The 21214-nt window shown below is 35.2% G+C and overlaps 1 protein-coding gene across 11 annotated transcripts in view; it reads left to right on the forward strand.

Moving 5' to 3' along the window:
* The window catches only part of VTI1A (vesicle transport through interaction with t-SNAREs 1A), a 357029-nt gene that overhangs the window by 98233 nt on the left and 237582 nt on the right, over nucleotides 1-21214 (forward strand). For 2 of the 11 annotated variants that reach the window (XM_038578800.1, XM_038578802.1), the window contains one exon: nucleotides 20505-20695. The exons of the other annotated variants lie outside the window; for them this stretch is intronic. In XM_038578800.1, the coding sequence (XP_038434728.1) occupies nucleotides 20505-20680 (176 nt within the window). In that variant the 3' untranslated portion in view covers nucleotides 20681-20695. Of the gene's footprint in view, nucleotides 1-20504; nucleotides 20696-21214 lie in introns of those variants that run through there. 11 annotated transcript variants of the gene reach the window in all.

The raw sequence follows: 21214 nt of genomic DNA on the forward strand, positions 1-21214 counted from the left end.
AGCTAGTTTTAAGCTAGCTTGAAACTGAGCAAATATATCTCCTGCACAAAATAAAAGAAAGTTGTTTTTTTTTCTCTCTCTCTCCATTTACCAGTACGCCATTTATAAGACTTCTGGGAAAATAGATCCAAAATGGTATTAACTGTATGTTTCTTGCTCTTAGAGCTGTTATCAGTTGGGAGAAGAATAAATTTCAGATTCGGTAATATTAGTGGGAGTGATATACATTATATAAAAGAAGGTACACATTGTATTTCACGTTTTCAACAAGATTTCATTGAGCTCTGCTGAGTGTCAGATGCTTCAGGGATGCAGAACTAGAAAAACAAGATATCCTAGTCCTGGGTTATCTGAGTACACAATGTTATGCCTATAAACACTGATCTGATTTTTAACTTAAGTATTTTGTTTAGGCACAGGTTGGAACTTAGAAAGGCTATGTCCACATTATTGCAACAATATCAAATTAATACTTTATATTGTTCTACAGTATAGGAACAGAATATGGGATTATAAAGTTGGGTTGATCCTAACCATCTATTTTATCCAAGTGTGTATGTATATATATTAGAGAAAATATTTTCCTGTAGAAATGTTAAACTTTTTGACAGAAAAAATAATTGCTAGAAAGAAGTTTCTCTATTCATTATTTTGGCTGGTGGAGTATGTGGTTATACTTTCAGAATCCTAAAGATACCTTCGCTTTAAAATGCATTTTTTTAAATGCCAATAAGAATTATTTGACCATGTCCTGTGAGTTTATAAGAGTTTTTACCTGGTGGTAAAATAATCACTTTTAATGTGTAGTTATCACTTACTTTATAATTACAACCCTATTAAAGTCTTACATCTCAAAAAGCTGTGGTTTTGCTCTGAAAAGAACAGAGGAGGTTGTCATTTGGGTGAAGCTCTTGAAGAACATTTTCAAGTTACACTTAAATTTACTTTGTGAGGTTCTCTGAAATATTGGTGAGCTCCATAGTAGTAAGAAAAGGATGTCATTTTTTCCCTATTTGGAGAACCTTCTCCTTAGGTGGTCCAAGTGAATTCATAGGTTCATTTTTAATCCATTAAAAAGTATTATACTCATTTTTAAAGGTGTCTTACCCCATAATGCCTATCACTTTTCCATTTGGTTTGTAAGATACACGTGAAGCCATTCTTATTCTGTTGCATCTCTGTGAGTTGAGAAAAAGAATGACGACCAAAGCAGACCGCTAAAATGCCAATTTACTTTCAAATATTACAGTGAAGGACGGTTAAGCTTATGACCTTGTTGCACTGTACTTATATAACTTTCCTTGGGATTTTTTTTAATCAGGTTTATTTTCCCTTTGAGTCTGACTTCTAGTGCCCAGAAGTTTTCTTTTCAGCGGTGTTTATGTATTTAACAGAATTTTCTGAGGTGGGTGCTACAGAATTTTCACAGCATGGGTTCACATTGGACTAAGACTTTGTGTACAACTTATATCAAGTGGGAAACTTGATGGACATGAGCTTTTAAAATGTCTTTTTTGTGTGTGCTCTACATTTGAAGCTTTCGCTTGTATTTCCTGTTGGGCTACAATGTTTTCCAGCATTGCCGTAAGAGAACAAAGTCAACATTAAAAAATAATTTTTTTATTGAAGAATATATTTTTCCAAGTCAAGTCATTATCAAAGAGACTGTCATGGTGGGTCATCATTCATGTATGGCACTATGTTGCCCTTTTGCATCTTGAGGTATAAACTCTAAGTCATAGTTAAATAAATATCTATTTATTTAGAGAGACGAAACCACCCTAAAGCCAGACAAGGAAGCTTTTTGAAGACTGTTCCTTTCAGAGGAAAACCAAGCATGTTGTTGAGTAATCCTCCCATTACCCTCCATGTTGGTAGTCCCATCACGATCAATTGCCTATGGTTCTAGTCCACATTGAAAGGTTGATATTTATGTCCACATAAAGTACACCTTTAAAATGGAGCTAATTTTCTTTATTTCCTTTCCCAGTGCTATTTGTAGTATGTGGCACTTGAAAAGAGCACACTGGAGCCTTTACATTTGTTCAGATAACAATTATTGGAGTCCTAAGAAATTAGAATTAGGGTTCATTAGACCTGGACTAAGCTAAGCTGATCTCTAAAAGAGCAAGGAAATACTGACTTAAATTAATATTATTAGCAATATTGTATTTGGGAGTAGGATAGGGGAGATACTCAACTCACCCGAAAGGAAATATAGTTTTTATGTAATTTAGAAAGAAGCAGACCCTGGCACTGTCCTAGGCACTTAGAATACAAAGTTTCTTTCATAAGGGGAAATATCTTGGCAAAATGTCTACGGGGACATTTTGTTTTAAAAGCAAGGCAGGGAGTAATTAAGTACATTTCACTGTGTTGGGAAAGGTGGATCTTATAGAATAAATACAGAGAATGCAGAGTGAGCAAGATGAAGTGGGTAAAGCATGAGCAAAATCAGGCTTCAGGGCAAATATGTGGCTTATGAAGACTTCTAGAGTGTGTCCTATGACATAGCTAACATTCATCTTAGTTATTAAGTATACTTGAAAGTGATAACATTTGGGGATCCCTGGGTGGCGCAGCAGTTTGGCGCCTGCCTTTGGCCCAGGGCGCGATCCTGGAGACCCGGGATCGAATCCCACATCAGGCTCCCAGTGCATGGAGCCTGCTTCTCCCTCTGCCTGTGTCTCTGCCTCTCTCTCTCTCTCTCTCTGTGACTATCATAAATAAATAAAAAAAAATTAAAAAAAAAGAAAGTGATAACATTTGTTTTAAAAACATTTTCCCTCAAACTTTTTATTATTTCACAGTAACCCTGCCAATTAGCCTATCCATTCTAATTGTCAGATGTGTAATTATTTTTTAGTACATTACGAAGTTTCTTAATGCTTTGAATTATAAACTTTAGGAGTTTTTAACCTTGTATTATGTGCTGAAAATAATAATGCTAATATTAAGAATAACATTGTATAATCTACTTTGAAATGTTCAGACTACTTTTATATCTGTTATCTCATTTTATCAATCAATAAATTAATTTATCTGAAATGGAAATTATTTGTTCAGACTTAGTAGACTGTTCCCCTGAATACTATTGCTATCTATTTTTACCAGCCAGAGTGGATATTAAGTTTCATTTGGTTTAATGAAGGAATCAGTATTTTGTTTCCTTCATCCTCATTTGCATGTCTATAAATTATCTAATAATTATCTATAATGTTCAATGCTCTATGCAGTGACTTGTTGATGATTAGGGCCTATTATTTAAACAAAGAAACAAGCAAACAAAACTGTCATAATAAGAAAGCTACACAAATTTAAAGGATGCACCAGTTTTTTTCACTGGTGTTAGCATAGAACTTTTACAATGTCATCCAAATTTTTCATGTAGGTTGAGTTAAAGAAATTGACTGGAGTGACTTTGTTAATATAAAAAAGAGACCTTTTTAAAAGAAAAAAAACACTATGACCCTAAAAGGTAAGCATGAAGATGGACCAGATATCTTATTGCCTCCCTGATATTGCCTGCCAGCTGTGAATTCTCTTACTACAATGAGACCCCTCATTTTTATTGCTGTGTGCAAGGTACAGTGTTTCATTTTTCTTCCTACTTGGGCTTCCTGTAGAATGCACACCCCATATAGTTCTTTAAATTCAGACTGTTGTGAGAACAAGTCAGTCTTTCTGTTCTCTCTTTGTTAACTATATACCTCATGGAGCAACAGTTCTTTCTTGCCCTCCCTGTGTTGTTGGACTGTGCTCAAATTAAACACTGTAAGAGTATCAGCAGGTTACAAAGGTGAAGTGTATCTTTGTATAACATCCTGTATTTTTGTATAACATCGTCTTGATCTGGAAAATGTTAATACATTTAAGCCAAGTAATCATCTCATCCCCACCCCTTGTAGATGAGGACTTCCTATCTACCATATAAAAGTAGGGAGAACATGTGTACAATTTTTGCTCTCCTTTGAGGCTAAAAATACTCATGCATATAAAATGCGGAAGAATTATTTTATAATCCAAGAATCAAGTCAGATCACCTGTCTTTCACCTGTAGTGAAGCAAAATGGAATGTTCATGGAGCTTCGTAACTAGACAAGTTCAAATCTTGGTTCTACCACATATTTTGCCAGGAGACCTTGGGTAAATTCCTTAGCCTTTCATTTCCTAATCTACAAAATCTTTGCAGGTTTTCTAGATGGAGGTTATTCTGAGAGTTAAGTGAGGTAAACCTTATAAAACACTCATTGCATGTTCAGTTCATCATAGGTATTCAGAAATGGTAGTTTCCACCTGTGCTACTTTATATAATAACTCAAACTGCTGTGACAAATAAAACCCAGTACCCAAGTGGCTGGAGGTAGTAAAGCTTATTGCTCACTCTTGGGAACATCCAGTGTAAGTGTTCCTTCCTGGTGAGCAGATGGCCTTTCAGGCAATGTTTCAGAAAACCAGGCTTCTCCCACTTTGTGGCTCTGCCCCACTTAGAGGCTTTTGAGTCCTCTACATTTTGCCAGCAACCAGGCAAAGAGAGAATGGAGAAGAAGGCACTCCTACTTTTAAAGCTCCATAGGCACCAAGTGACACACGTTGATTTTGCATACATTCCACTGGCAAGGACTCGTTGGATTGTGCCACCAAAATGTGAGGGGGCTAGGACCTCTACTTCCAACTGGATAACCACTTTCTAATCACTACTTTGTTCCAGTATAGACAAGCAGCTTACCCTCCTCTGCCATATCAGGTATTCCTTGCCCACTTTACTTCCTTATAATCCAATCAGTTAGAACCCTGGCTAGTAGAACATAATGGGGAGAGGTGGAGGAGGAGATGGCTTATGGGTCAGGTCAGTGCATGTGATCTTCGAGAATTTGTGACAAACGACATTTTCTCTCTTACGTATATTCTGTTAATAGACACAGTAAAGAGTCAATATCATTTGCTTTCTTTTCTACCAAGCATTTATCTCTATGCACTTCTCAAATTTATATTCCTTAGATCTGTAACAAAAGATACTTCTGCTGCATGTATTTTCATCCATGTGTTGACAATAGACACAAGTCAGCAAATTTATTTATACCACTTCTAAAGTATGTGCTTAAAGAATAGTGCGAACTGTCAGAGCTGAGAGGAACCTAAGGAGACATGGTAACTAAATGTAACTTGCTAGCCTGGGTGGGATCCTGAAGCATCAGACAAAGGTCTGAGGACATTAGACACAAATGAGGGAACTATGAAGAAAATGTGGACATTAATTGATAATACTTACCAATATTAGTTCATTAACTGTGGCAAATCTATAGTAATGTAAGAGGTTAATATTATGAGAAAGTAGGTGTTAAGACTATGGGAACTCTTTATACTATTGTAATTTTTCTGCAAATCTAAAACTGTCCTAAAATGAGTTTACTTTTTTTTCCTTAAGTACATTGTAATCACAGTGGTCTTCATATTTGCTGAATAGCCACAGTGTAATATTGCCACTGCTGCAGACCTGGCCTCTCCTTTTGAACTTTTATATCACCAGTGTCAATAACAGGGCCTTCCCAGTAATTGACAGAACCCATGTCTGTTTAAAGCATCTGGCTCAGATTGTGGCACTGGAAATGCCCCAGGAATGTTTTCTCCCCTTTCTTTGCTCTCCCTCCCTCAATGCTTCTAGTCATTCTTAAAAGAACAATATGAACTTTTATTTGTCTATCAAAAAAGATCAGACTAATAAATCACTTTATTTTATAGCTTCAGGAAGTAAAAGATACATTATTGGGACATGGTCCCAGCGTTCATGTGGTTCATCTGCATGTGCCCTGTTTATGATGTGTAGGGAGAAGACCATTTTGCTTATTAGAAGAATGACAGTCTATACTTTTTTCTTTTTCCGTCAAGAAAAACAAAACAGACTATACGATGACAATAGAAACAGTTTTGTAAGAATAGTAAGATGGTAATTTTTCCAGTTTGGATCTCCCAAAATGTTACTGTTTAATTTTAAAGCTAAAAAAAATACCTAGATTTAAAAATGCCTCAAATATATTCTTGAAAATCATTTCACATCATAATTTCTCAAAACATACAGCTAGAGAAAGAAAAAGAAAGAGATTCCATATGTCCATACCACGAAGAGACAAAACAGTTGTAAAAACATTATTTTCCTAATATTTTTGTTTCTCTCTCCAAATTGTATAATACTAGGATTTGCATCTAAGGTCAATGTCTGAAAATTCTACAGTGACTGACTTTTAGAACTATACTTCTTTGGTTTATTCCAGCATCATAGTGATGTTTCTTGATTTCTCCACACACAATTGTACCCATTTCAGCAATATTTATATGTGAAAGGAAGTGGAAGTTTGAATCCAGATTTGTTGACCCTTGAGATCTTATATTGACCTTAGTGGGTATTAACTTTTTAGATCAATAAGAGCTGTTATTGACCTCAAAGAAAAGTCAATATCTGCTTGTTAATTTGCAGCTTGAAAATGTTATACATTTTGTTCTTCATTATTACCTTACTTATTTCAGCCTTTTAAAAAAAATGTCTTTACTGTTTCTACCAAGAGATCATCTTGTCAAAACATTTTAGTTTTGGTGTTTAAGGAGATAATCATTGGGCATGGTGGGCATTTGTGAGTGGGTCATTTCAGTTTCTTATAAAATTACAGCTGGCTGAGATTCATGCTGTTCAGGAAAGTGAAATATACTTAATTGTATTTTATTGAATGTAGTTTTTAGCACTCTAGAAACAATTTAAATGATCTATAGCTCATGATAGGAATATTCTGACGTGTATATATGAGGAACGAGAGAAAGTTAAATTGGAAATAAGTGGTCTGAAAAGCAATTAATAATGTTTTCTGCTTTTCCATAAAAGTATGAATAAAAAAGATCAATGCAGATGAATGTTCAGCAGGTACTTTTTATATGGATAAACATTGAAAGCTTTTATAAGTACTTCTTGTGTGGGTTTGAATTTTAGAGGCCTATGCTTCTAAAGTTTTATTAAGTGTTTAAGTTTTAAGTATTGGTAGAGAAGTGGCTTTTCACATCATTGTTTTGTATATTAACATGGAAATGTCAAGTTTTGCATAACTTTAAATGTCTCAGAATTGCCTATTGCTGAAATTCAAATGTCAGAACAATACTTCTGCACATATATGACTCTGATATTTCAACTCTAAAAACCTCATAAATGATTCAGTATCACTTTGGCCTTGTTATGATACAACTTTAAAAAGAGGCAGAGAGATTTAAATCTGGTTTAGGAAGTGGTAGTCTCATTCATTCCAGGCTTAAAGCACTAATCTCTCACTCATTAATGATAATTAATCTTTTTAAAAAAATATGTAACCATTTTGATGAAGAATTTGAGTTTTAATAAGGATCCTTTCAGTATTTTGCAGCAGTACAAAAAATGAAGTTATTTCATTTTTGAGTGACAGGATTGGCTTATATCTTACACTCTTTTGTGATATTAGTTCATTGTCATGGAGTTCTCAAGATTTATTTAAAAAAAGAGCTTTATTCAAAAGATGAAGGATTTCTAGGACATAAATGATAAATAGAGGCCAAATGGCCTGTAGAAGTAGACTTTCAACTATTAATTTACTCTTGTAAAGTTCGCATGGCATCTATACCTTTAAGATTTTAAATTTGAGAGCTGAAATGAATGAGCCTTAGAGGTGACAAGCTTACCTTTGTCATTTTATACAGGAAACTGAATCTTGATATCCAGTCCCTATTTATCGCTAGTAGATTTAATTTTTTATTTAAAAATCTCAAATATTGTTGACTATTGCTGGCATATTAATAGTTTGAAATAAAATACCTTTACCAGCCTCATATTTTTATATTAAGTATTTCCTTTCTTATGGAAAAAAAGCTTTCCCCAGGGGGACTTTATCACTTGAAGAGGCTTATTTTCATACATGGTCCTAATAGCCTGTTCTATTTCCTTTTCTTGGATACAAAGTTATGACAATTAAAATATGCCAGCATTTCAATATGATGAAATTGATATGTTTGGGGTCTTACTATTCCAGAAATAAAAAATACTATTAGGGTCATAGCTTGGAGTGTGTACCTTGGCATGTTTCATTTTTCCTGTGCTAGGAGATTAGTGGAAAATAAGCTCTGTAAATTAAATTTTATTGCAAAATTATCTTCCGATGTTCAGCAGTGAAGATAATATTGAATGATAAGGCTAGAGTGGATTTTGTATAAGGCAATTACAGCATGAAGACCACAATCTGAAAGAAAAAAATATTGCTCAAGATTTTCTATAATCTGTAGAAAACTTCATTTTGGGATGTGTTTAAAAATTGTCTCATTTTATACAAGTGATTATAAGACTTAAGGTAAATTGCAGTTTGGAAGTAGCATTACTGAATGGTTTTAATGACCATTTATATATGGTGAAAGGGACAAATTTATATATATATTTTTTCATTCTTGGGAAATTGTTATCATTTCAAAAAGTCTCTCCGCTACTGGAGTTCTTTCTATGAAGCTTGCTTTATCCAGTGACCCTCTCTCTCTCTTTGGATAACTGCATATGAAAGTTAAGATCAAAATGTGCACGGTGTATTACACTCTCACTGTGGCACATGTAAAGAGGAACTTCTGTTCCAGGTCTCCATTGTGTAGTTGAAGAAGTATCTGGTCCTTTATTAACTTTATTTATACCTCAGGGCTTGAGTTTTGCCTTTACATAGCAATTGCAAACAGATAAGAATAAAGTCATTGTTCTTAAATTATGTGGAGAGTCCTTAGTTTCAGAGAACTTTCTACAAGTAAACTTGAAGCGTGTGTACATGCTTGTGTGTATGCACCCTCTCCCACCCCCAAAAACTCTGGTTCATGTGTGTGTTTCCTGGCCTTATGTTCTTTTTTTCCACCAATTAATCAAGACATGTTTAGTGGGTGTCTGAGATGAGCAAATTAGTGTCACAAGATTCTGGAATGGTAGAGACAGATTATGGTTGTGTCAGCATTGGCTCCATCCCAAGGAATTGAACATCTTCTAATAGTATTAGGCAGCAGAAATTATTAAAGGGATCTGCTTGTTACCTAATATGCATAGGATCCTGTCATTTTTTAATTAAAAAGAAGCCATTCCCTTCAATAAATAGCAACCTAAAAAATGAATAATAATTCAGAAGAAGTTCCTTCCTACAAGCAACTTGGAAGAGATAGCTTATTGAGTCAATATATATGAATTCTTACCATAGGCTTATCATGTAACCATCACTTTAGACAATTCATCCAGCTGAACTGACTCTAATGCCATCATGAATGAAGACTATGGAGGTTTATCAAGATGAAAATAACCCATTAAGAACTGATTTGTATCAGTTTTGAGAAGCAGAGCCCGAGACCTGGCCGGTAAGGCTTGGGCTAGGGAAAGTTCACTCGGTGCTGGGCATATACCAGCTCCACAGGCCCCAACTCTATTAGTGTAGAGATAAGCTGATTAGGTCTTGTCAATCAAAGGTGCCCATATCTCGATTGAGAGACACACACTCTCTCTCCATTTTTCTTTAAGCATTGAAGCAGGCAACAAAGAGAGAGATGTGTGGTATGCATCCCCACGGTTGTCGCCACGCAGGGTGCAAGGGTCCTGTGATGATGTGATGACTGTATTAAAGAGTACATCAATTTGTTTTAAAGTGTTTTGATTTTTTATGGTGGCATTAAGAGAGAGAACATTGTGGTTGCAGCTTTACTAGAAAGCAAAGAGTTCTAGAAGAAGAAAAAAAAAGTGTTTCTTTGAAGCCTACCAGGGCTTTGAATCTTGCTGTGCCAATGGGCGCTTAAGTGCTCCCGTAACTGGCATCCTCAGATCCACCATCAGCTTAGGAAGTACCTTCCTCTCCAAATTATTCCTTTAGAGGAACAGGGGGAAAAATGTCAAATTGACAAATGTGATATTCATATTTATTGACCACAAGTTTTTTGTTTTCTTTTTTAAAATGATATAAGATTTTGGATGAACATATGACATATATTGGATATACTGATGTACCCTGATCCATCTGTAAAGAATGGAGATACTTCTAAATGTTCCCCAACTATGGATGAGCAGTGTTGCTTCATTTGAATTGTTTTATACAGAATAAAAATATGTCTGGAAGATAAACTTGACTAATGAATATAGGCTGTCAAAATGGAATTCTGTAGGGCTTCAGCTTGAGACCTCATCATCTAGTCAGTGTTGAGAAAAAGGTAGAGCGATGGTGTAAGGGGAAAACCTGGCCTTTTGTTCTTTACATCTGAAGTTTGCTCACTGCAGGCCTCCTTCCTACTTCAAATGCAACAACAGAAAGGAGCCCTTCGTCCTTTCCCCCAACCCTGCATGCACCCCCGAGTGCCACAATCCTGCATGGCCATGGTGCCACAGTGGATTATCTCTTTATCAGCTATTCCTCCCTTCATTCCATCCATTTTCCACTAACCAATCAGGCAGCCCTCTTAGGAAAGACTGGTGCTTATATCAATAAAATGTGAATTCAGAACACACAGGTCCACACAGCCATTCTAGATGTTGCTGGTCACAGAACAGAAAAACATTCATGCTCCCCAGACTTGGATGCCTCTGCTGAGGGTCCTGTGAGAAAAACAAAAATTTGAGTAGATGAAAACAGGACTCGTAATAGTGTCTGAAGTGAAAAAGGTATTCCATTTTACACAGCACTGATTTGCCAGAGTAGGCACATTAATACGTAGATGTGTGTGGCATGCATATGTGTGTGAATGTGCTCATGGGTACCCCCAAGAAATGGGTACAGCATGTAAGACATAGGAGAGTAAAAAACAAGCAAACAAACTACTTTGTCACTGGTTCTCTTGTGACCCAGATAGGGGTAACTGGCCATGATGAGTCTGTTTTAAAGAAAGTCTGGTCTTGAGGTGCATTTTTAATTGGAAAGATTACAGTCAGTGGTGTATTTTAATATATACAGATTTTCTACTCAGGATTCTTTGCCTGAAGACATTTTATTCCTGGATTTATGTTAATAACAATAAAGTCTTTAGAATGCTCACTGATTTTTTTCATAAAAGTTAAGATGCAACTTTCTAGAAACACCTTTTAAAAACATATATATTGGTACATTCACATTTTGGATACTGTGTATCTCTCTTCTCTGTAAGCACCTTCTCATTGTTTAGGTTTCTAGTTTAATATTACTTTTTCAGAGAAGATTCTACTGACCACTCCATTTAAAGCAGCTTTGCCCTCCTGTCTTATCAGACCCCTCCCTCATAGCATTGACTGTAAATAAGGATAATCCATAACTCACTTCTGCACAAGAATGGAAGCTTCCTGAGGGGCATTTTGTTGAGTGACTGAAAGAATTGGACAGCTCTTTTTTCATTACAAAGAAAAATGCTTATTTCCAAAGTTCCTCACTAACCTTTAAACATTACAATAATCATAGCCTCTTCCCAGACTGCTTTCAAGGAGATCTACTGTGGCTTTGTGACATCTTAGGAATTAGTTCTATCTGTCTCTCATTGCGTTGAAATTCTTACTACATTCAAGTAGTTCTCGCCAAAATAACATTTTGCACATTAAAAAAACATTACATTTTACTCAGCAAAGTGATAATTAAGAAAAGTATACCTTACTTAAGCCAATCCACCATGCAGCTGGTGCGTACCCATGAATAAGCATTTGGTGGTAAAGATTTTAAGCCAATAATGAGTCTGGATTCCCTTTTTCATTCACTACATACTTTAGTTGTTAAGCTTTGTTTTTCTCCACTATTTACCAGTTATAATTTCCTAAGTTCACTGTGGTCATTGTTTCTAGGCTACAAAATTAATAGTGAAGTTAGGTTGCAGTATAATAATGTGGACTCATCATGACTTTGGATATAATGTTTGTTTCACTGAGACCCTGAATCAAGTATGGGAAGAAATGGCTTGGACTAAGGAGCATTTGCTAATAGTGGCTTTGTTGTTGCGTAAGCCTCAGTTTTCCTCTTTATTATGTGATGAGCAAAGCATGTAACTGTTTCTTGTTTGCTGCTTATAAAGATAAATACTTAAATTATTCAACTTTCAGCTGTAAGCATCTTCAGTTCATAGCAATGATTTTGGAGAATGGCTTTTTGGGGGCAAATTTAGAAGCTTAACTCTAAAGGGAATAAGATATTTTAATATGATTCTCTGATCACTGTAACTGAAAAAAATCTATTTGAATAATATAGGGAATTGTACACCAAAATAGATCATGCTTATAATTAGCATTTGAAAAAGCATTCTTGAAAAAAAAAAGCCTTTAATGAGAAAATTTAGGGATACCCTTGAAATATTTGGAAGAATATTATAAACTAAAGACTACTATCTCTTATTTGCCCCTCAGAAGTATTTTCCATCAACAAAGAATATATTTTGAGTTGTTTTTATCATCAACATTTCACACACACCCCCAAAGTATAAAAATCTATCACTGAACTTTATTTATAATGTACCAGAATTTACCAACATCACTAGACATGCTTATCCCTGAGACACTACTTTTTTATTTCATAAGGCAGAGGAGTATTCTGAGCGATTTGATGAATTTTTCTTTGGGAAAAACAATTTTTAAAAAAATAAATTACATCAAGTGCTTATTTTTCAGCTTCTCAGATGACCTTTCAAATAGTTGTCATACATAATAGTCCTGGTTTATCAGGAGTAAACAGACATAACTGCTGGACACTGGAGGTTTAAAGTATCATCATTAAACTACCAAAATTCAAAAGCAATAATGTTTTATTATTTTAAAACAAATGTGGTTGTTTTTGCCATATTCTTCCTTGATGCATTAGTATTTGTTCATGAATTAGAGGGCCAAGATCTTCTGTTTCTTTATATTTACCTTGCAATTCTGCTTGACAAATGTTTATTTCTGAGAGTAAGTAAAATTGAGCATATTTAGGACAATAGAGTCAATGGTACCTCAGTTCGATTTTCTTTTAGGATGTTATATTTTTCCTAAGTAACAAATACCAGGTAACTTCCAGAAGTAGGATTTAGATGGCAGTTTTTAGGATGTGTGTATGTGTGTGTGTGCACGCCGCGCGTGTGCATATATATAACTATATAAAATAGATTTTCTTTTATAACAACATCTAAGTGTCTCTTGATTCAGCTAGTTTTATCATAGCAATCACATGTTGTAGGGAGCTCTTTTGTACCATTAATAATAACTAAAACACAATCGTCTCTTTAAGGGAGAGAAAGAGAAGAGGGAAAAGGTGGAATTTGAAAAGGGAGGAAATCTGTTCCTATTCCTTCCCTGAGGCTGAACTGTTTATCACTCTATCCTCATTCGATAAAAGTGAATTTTATAATAAAATTTTCCCTAATCGGGCACTGTCAGTGGAGGTGTCTTATCGCTGAGAGGAAAATGACACCGATCCTATCGGAAAACAGAAACGATGTCACCATGTTCCCAATCACAGCTCTTCAGCCCCCATATCTACCTTCTCCACAAACACCAAGCAGTGCTTTTTTCATAAGAACATCAAAACCGAGCAAAGTCATTAAAATTGCACCCGCGTAGAGTTGCTGGGACCAGCCGCAATAGCGCAAAATGGGATGTGGGAAAACAGACTCTCTAAATGTGCTAATTCCATTGTCACGTGTTTACGGCTTAATTTTAATCAGTTAAAAAAGCCACACATTGCAATAAATTGGCATTATCTTCTGTGACACCAGAAGACACAGTTGGTTCAAGGATTTAGAGGGTCACTGGCAACAGTATATAGTATTACAGACAAAGTATTTTTACGCTTGAACTGCGGTAGCTAAGGTACAATCCCCAGTTAAGACTGCAAACAAAGACTATAACCCACATTGCACTAAGTTCAACTTGCAGACCACCTCCATCCTGGATGGACTTTGTATGCAAAACAAAGAATTTTGAGAATTTTTTAAAGCGTAATTTATTCATCATATAAAAATTTTTTTAAAGTAGCCTTTCAGTGCTGTCGCCTAACTACATACTTGGCAATAGACCAATAGTCTTTCCATAGGTCCTCTCCGTAGACTTGTCTTCCAGTACTGATGTTTCATTGACTGTGTTTACATTGACCGTTCGACTTGTGAGCCTAAACAAAGATACATTAACACGCTTGAGGAAATGCAAACAGAAAACAGTGTCATTGACAATTGTTGAAGGCCAACAATGAAAGACTATCTCTAATGGTCTTAATTTATTAACGTCAAATCAGCACCAAGATATTTTTACACAATTAAGTTCAGAAACTACTGAAGTAGAAACTGCTGGCAAATTTAATTTTAATTTGTTCTGTGGGGTTATTCTTAGGATATACGTATCTCTATTTCAAAGCAGAATAACCCCTTCGATATGGACTGACTCCTCTGCATGGGAATATCTGTGAGTGGTTTTTGGGCAATAAGTCATTTTCCATGGTGAGGTGTAAGATATCACTCTGGTTCTCAGCTTTGTAAACTGTCAGCACATTTACAATAGAGTTTTAAACATTAGCCATCATAAAGTTTGTTTTAAAACATCTACTAAAATACTAAGAACTATCTGACCTGTGTGGTTAGTGAAATAACAGTGAGTGGAAAAGAATTCCAGTTTCATCCTGAAACTAGTTTTTTTTTTTTTTTTCTTTTTAATTGACAAATCTGACCTTGGGGGAGAAAAAAAGAATGCAACCATAACTTTTATGGAATGAAAAGAGCTTTCAGACTTAAATCATTTGACAGTGACTGAAAAAATAAACATTTAAGTGGCTTTTGTTTTAATTTTGTTCAGCGCATTGTTGATCTGTTTGTACCAAAAGCAATAGAAAGAAAAGATGAAGTAAGAGTGAACCTAATAGAAATAATTTTTCAGTGCATTGTGCTTGTCTTCACTGTGAGTTCAGTTTTCTATAGTTGATGTCAAATTGATCAGACCTCTGCTGCGTGATTGAAGTACACTTTTTTAAAACCTCTCATATTGTGAAGTTAAAATGATTAAGTTGTAATGCCACTAAAACAGTTTTTCTGATTGCACTCACTTTGCCACAGAGGCTGTCTGAGTTACTGCACTTCTTCTTAACAACTTGAGTAAATTTACAGGGTCATTCCTTTAAAAAAAAAAACAACCTAATACGGAAGAGGAGTGGGTGCAAATTTCGAACACAGTTCTTTTCTCCTAGGATTAACAGCCAGCTCTGCATGAAGGGAGAAAAGTTGGGGGCATATAGAAAGGACTTCCCTAGATGATGGCTCTTGGCTTCTTAAAGGAGATGCTCACAAAAAATAAAAAGAGCATTAATTGTGTAAAATGGGATGCTGGCTTTTGTTACATGTCTAAAAACGGTTTCATTGATTTTGCTCAGACTTTACTAGTAGCTATGGGTCTTTGTCAATGATTTTTTTTCTTTCCTTTTCTTTTCTTGTTTTTCTTTTTTTGAGGAGATAAGCTAGTTAAAATTTTCATGTGTATACATACATATATATTTTTTACTCATTGTATGTTAATGTTAAAAAAGTTGTCCGAGTTGATCATTATGCACTGCCTTAAAGAGAAACAGCTCCCCCTCTATATTTGGATGGAGACCCATAGGATGTGTTGATTGAAGGAGATTTATGGGAGGTAACGTGTTTATCGAGTTTATACATGAGGTAGCAGAACAGGTTTTATTTAGCCTTCCTACACCATAAAATTAATAAGCCTAATACAATTGCTAAGTTGAAATCCTGTTTCTGATTTAAAATTTTCAATATATATATTTAATCTCTTTTTGGGGAAAGTAACTATTTTAAAGAGATTACAAATCACAGTGTCATAGTTAACCTGACAGAAAACACTATGGAAATATTAGTTCAGCCACAAAACACCATACTTTTTTAGAGTTTTGACAGTAAAGGATATAGAACATTTTTAAATCTATTTAGAGGCTGTGTAAAAATCAATTAAAAAGTATAATGCTTCATGATTAATGAAAAGACTATGTTCTATTTATATTTCTTCTTGATTTACTTTAGTTACACAAATAGCAGTTATGCAATAGGAACTGAGTTCTTTCATAGGAGCTCTCATTTTTAAAAACTATATTGTATTTTTAAACCCTATTTATAACTTACACTACTACTGACTGTAGTGTGCACACCAGTTAATGTTGTGTTATACTTTTCTACACATAGGCTGCGCCATTGAGCCACTAGTTAAAAGAATATTTCCTGTGCTGCCTGCAGTACGTAGAAATGAAAATGCAGAGTAGATGAGAGTGACTGGCTGAAAGCTTTTTAAATGTTTGTTACCAAAATTAACACAGAAAAAAGAAGCATATTTTGATATACCTGTCAAACAGTTTAGGATCTTTTAAGATAATTCCTAATAATTTTAAATTTAATGCTTTTTAAAAACACACTCTTTAAGTTTTTTTATTACATCCCACAGACATTAGAAAATATATAAGAAAAACATAAACTAGAAGAATTCAATGTTTCATTTAAGTATGTGGGGTCATTTTAGTATTTTTATATGACTAAAGATTATTTAAAATTTATTATAATTTAAAAGATACACTATTTAAATAACTTTGAAGCATCAAATATAATTAACATAAATGTATGCTGAGAAATTTTACATTAAAGTCTTATTCAAAATGAATAACAAAATCTATTTAACTTCCATATCTGCATGAGAAATTTGTGAAGTCAAAATCAATATCTTCTCTGGTGAAATATAAGAAACTGTTCAATAAATCTAAATTAAGGACTAGTTTGTTATTATGAATACACTAATTTCCATTAATATTGGGACTAGCAGACATATAAAGACTATAGCAATGTCTTTATTATATGTTTACCCTTTGATTTAAGAATACTTTAAAATAATTGATTGAAATAATATTTACAACTATATTATATTTTAACCTAGATGTTTATTTACTTTTATATATTGGAACATAAATTTTAAGTATAATCAAGTACTTTTGTTAAATATGTAAGAAAACTAAACTTTGTGTGTAGGGTACAACGTCATTCTTTGATCTTGGCATTTTGTAGATCTGTACATTCTGAAAGGAGAGCTCTCTGGGACTGTTTCTTGGCATAAATACATCTTGTTTAAACATTGCTTTGTATTTAGCAGAGAGACTTTTATTTATTTTTTTTTTTTTAGTAGAGAGACTTATTGAGAAAAGTGCAGTATCTTCTCTCTCTGCTAGTAGTGGAGAAGTTTGTGATTGAAAATCTAAGCGGTCATATTTAGTTAACATAAAGCACAAGTTCCAAAACTGTTAGTGCTGTTGCCAAGTGTGGCTCTTGCTTGGATCCGCAGCATGCAGGCCCCTACATGCTCCTGCTCATAAACGCCACCTCCTTCTGAACACCCCATGACTTCATACGTGAATCTTCAGGGAAGAGTTTATAAAAGTATGTTCCTCAACCAGTTCTGTGTTGGGGAGGTCTTCTCCAGCGTTAATTTATACTGAGGCTAACCTACAGCCAATTTGGACATAATATCTAAGTTTATCATAAGAGAAAAAAATCTTATAGCTAGTAAAAATTGAGTCTTTTTTAAAAAATATTTTTTTTATTTATTTATTCATGAGCGACAGAGAGAGAGAGAGCGAGGCAGAGACACAAGCCGAGGGAGAAGCAGGCTCCATGCAGGGAGCCTGACGTGGGACTCGATCCTGGGTTTCTAGGATCATGCCTTGGGCTGAAGGCGGCACCAAACCACTGAGCCACCCGGGCTGCCCTAAAAATCGATTCTTAATGTGTTGCAACATATTTTTGCAAAACCCCATTTTCATAGTTTATTGTGTCATTTACTTTATAAAATGTGGTTTGTTAGGAGTATGATTTTCACCATTTTGTGCATTCATAAATGAATGAAATCTGGGCACACAGTTCTATTTCTCATTACTGAGAATAGTATGATGTGAAAACTTATTATTGCTTATATTTATATCATCTTAATTCTATTATGAAAAATAAGTCTGTGATATCAAATAAACATTTTAGGGTTAACAGTGATTTGAAATTTACAGCATTAGGTTAACATGTATTTTATATCTTAGTGTATTTCATGTAATCAAATTTTTGTCTGTGAGTGCACAATGGTATCAAAGCATTAGCAGTATAATTGGGGGAAGATGATTCTTCTTGTAACTTAAACTTTGCATTGGTATCTGCCAAGTTGGATAAATTGATATCGTTAGTCTGTTACTTGTAGAATACCTCTGTGGTCTGATTTGAGATACTCAGTAAGTGCTACATGGGTAACCTGTCCAAATCCAAGAATAACAATTATTCTAAAAGGTATGATAGAACATAGACATGTTAATGACATGTCTTTCTGTTAATGACCTGAGATTATATGGATCTTTCTGGAAAGGAAGATTATTTTAATTGAAAAGGAGTAATCAGAATTAAATTTTTTTTTTTAATTTTTTATGATAATCACACAGAGAGAGAGAAAGGCAGAGGGAGAAGCAGGCTCCATGCACCGGGAGCCCGACGTGGGATTCGATCCCGGGTCTCCAGGATCTGCCCTGGGCCAAAGGCAGGTGCCAAACCGCTGCGCCACCCAGGGATCCCAGTAATCAGAATTAACACTTAAACAGAGCACACACTGAGGTAGTACACGGGACTAGATTGGCCTTTGTTTATGTTACTACATTTGAAAATGACTAGATAGATTTTCGCTATTTGGCGATTATATTTCTGCTCATCTCACTTAAAATAAGGCTATGAAATGTACCCCAAATTCATTATGGATCCCCAGGTGTTATTTCATAGCTGTTTCAGAGCAGCTGAAACTGAAATGTCGAGAAATATGCTATACATGTTAAGATACTGTGGACGGAGTGGGGGGAAAAGTGTACAGTTTCAAATATAGGCACCAAATTACAAATCCCAGAAGGAATTACACACACCAAGATGTGATGGAGCTGCTTTTCATATTAGTAGGTCTGTGTAGCTGAGCTCCAGGTGTGGAGCCAAGACAATTATTTACCAAATGATGGCAAATGATTTTCCTTTGAAAGGTTGGAGAGTTCTAAATAAGATCCCAATCTTATCCTATAGCAACCACCCAACAGCTAAAAATGACCACGTACAATTATGCTCTCTCCTTGAAACTCATTTAAATGGTCATATTTTACTTACTTATATTGTTTACTCAATTTGAGGATTATCAAGGCTTCATGCTTCTCCTCTTGCTTCCTGTAACTCTCCTTTGACTACCTCTGCACTTTTGGCTGCTTTTCTGCCATGGAGCAGGCCCACTCAAGAGGTAAAACTCAAATAGGTTAATTATATGCTTTCTAGAAACCCTAATAAGAGATTTGTTGAGAAGGAGAACAACCATTTATTGAGTGCTAAGCATACACTTCATTTGATCTTCACAATTATCTTAGAAGGTAAGTGCTATCATTCCCATTTTACAGATAAAAAGCCTGAGATCCAGAGAAGTACCCAATCTAAATGAAGGCCCATCTTTTTTTCATTATCACATGCTAAAGATAAAGTGTTTAATTATCCCGATTGACTTCTAGTATAGAAAACAGAATGGAAACGCATCTTGGGACATCTCTTGAGTTAATACTTTGAAGACAGAGGTTGGTATTTTGCCCTCTCCCTAAGCCCACTCCCATAGCAGTGTTATCTATAATGCTGCTGGCAGGTATGTGTACATTGGTGAGCCTGAGAACTGACTAGCAGAGAGGGCATCCAGGGAACACTTTGGAAGGTGGTGATATGATGTTACTGTGAACATGCTTCAGAAAGTGGGTAAAAACCCACATCAGTACCACTGAGTGCTTACTAACAATGCAGCTGCCTTGCCCCAATGCTAAATGACCAGATCCAGATCTCTGGGGGGGGGGGGGGGGGGGGGCGGGCAGACTTTCACTTCTAAGAACTTCGGGTACTTCTGAAGCATACTAACTTCTGAGTGCCCTGCTTTCATGGATGAAGCATATATGAAACTCGGAGAACCTGTGCTTTGAAATGCTGTGTGCCTGCCTGTGAATTCTGTTTTTCTCTAGAGAATTGTCTTTTCTGTGCAAAGTGTCCATTTAGTACCACTAATACCCCAAATTTTGGTGCTCAAACACTCAAAGACTTAATTAAGGGGGATTCTTCTTTAAAAGCCTACTACACGGTATCTTGTACAATTATATAGCTTGTCTATTTTTTGGTCCTTTTAAAAATACAAAGTGAGGAAGGCCTGGGTGGCTCTATGGTTGAGTGTCTGCCTTCAGCTCAAGGCGTGACCCCAAGGTCCTGGGATCGAGTCTAACATCGAGCTCCCTGCAGGGAGCCTGTTTCTCCCTCTGCCCATGTCTCTGCCTCTCTGTGTCTCTCATGAATAAATAAATAAAAATCTTAAAATAAAATAAAATATGAAGTGAAATATTGCCTTGAGCAGCCATCATTTTAAAATATAAAATTACCTTTTGCAAAAAATGAGATCGGGGCATATATCTGGAAATCCAACAAACTCTAAACTGTACACAATTTTTTTTTAACTTCAGAAACCAATGGCTGCCTGAAGGTCGCATATTTAAGGTCAGTTTCCCTGTTTTCTTCATTTTTACCCTATGGCAAAGCAAGGCAAGACTTTCTAGAAAAAAAAATGCAAGAAATAAAAGAAAGCCCAATCTTGGCATTCCGTTGGTATAGATTGAGCCTGGAATTTGTAATCTTTTGAATATTGGAAATTGTAATGTTCAGTTGGTAAATTAGTACACAGTATGTTCAGATTAAAGGTTCAGTGAATATTGACTCACATTTTGAGACATAAGCAAAAAGGTAGCACCTTTAAATGAAGAGATAAAAGCACTTCAATAAAGTTTAAATATGAAAGTGAAGTGGTGTTCATATAGCAACCTGAGTATCTCTGTGCGCAGCATTTCTCTGAAGAGGTTCAAATGCCAGCTGACTTTTCGTGTTCATTTTCTCACCAACTTCTGGTGCCAGTAAAGGAAGTCAGCATGTTTTATCTCATTGAAGTTATTATCTATCTCCGAATTCTTCCACATTTCTCCTTCCTAGTTTTTGCTGAATGAACTGAGGTGAGAGAGTTAACAAATAATAGGCTAATAATAACAGCAGTGGCAAACATTAATTAAGCAGTTACTGTGTGCCAGGCACTGTGTTAAAGAGTTTACATAGATTATTTCATTTAACTCTAAAGTAATTTTATGAGTATTATTATCCTCACTATACAGATGAGAAAATCAGC

This window comes from Canis lupus, chromosome 28 (genome assembly GCF_011100685.1).
Source record: "Canis lupus familiaris isolate Mischka breed German Shepherd chromosome 28, alternate assembly UU_Cfam_GSD_1.0, whole genome shotgun sequence".
Classification (NCBI taxonomy): domain Eukaryota; kingdom Metazoa; phylum Chordata; class Mammalia; order Carnivora; family Canidae; genus Canis; species Canis lupus.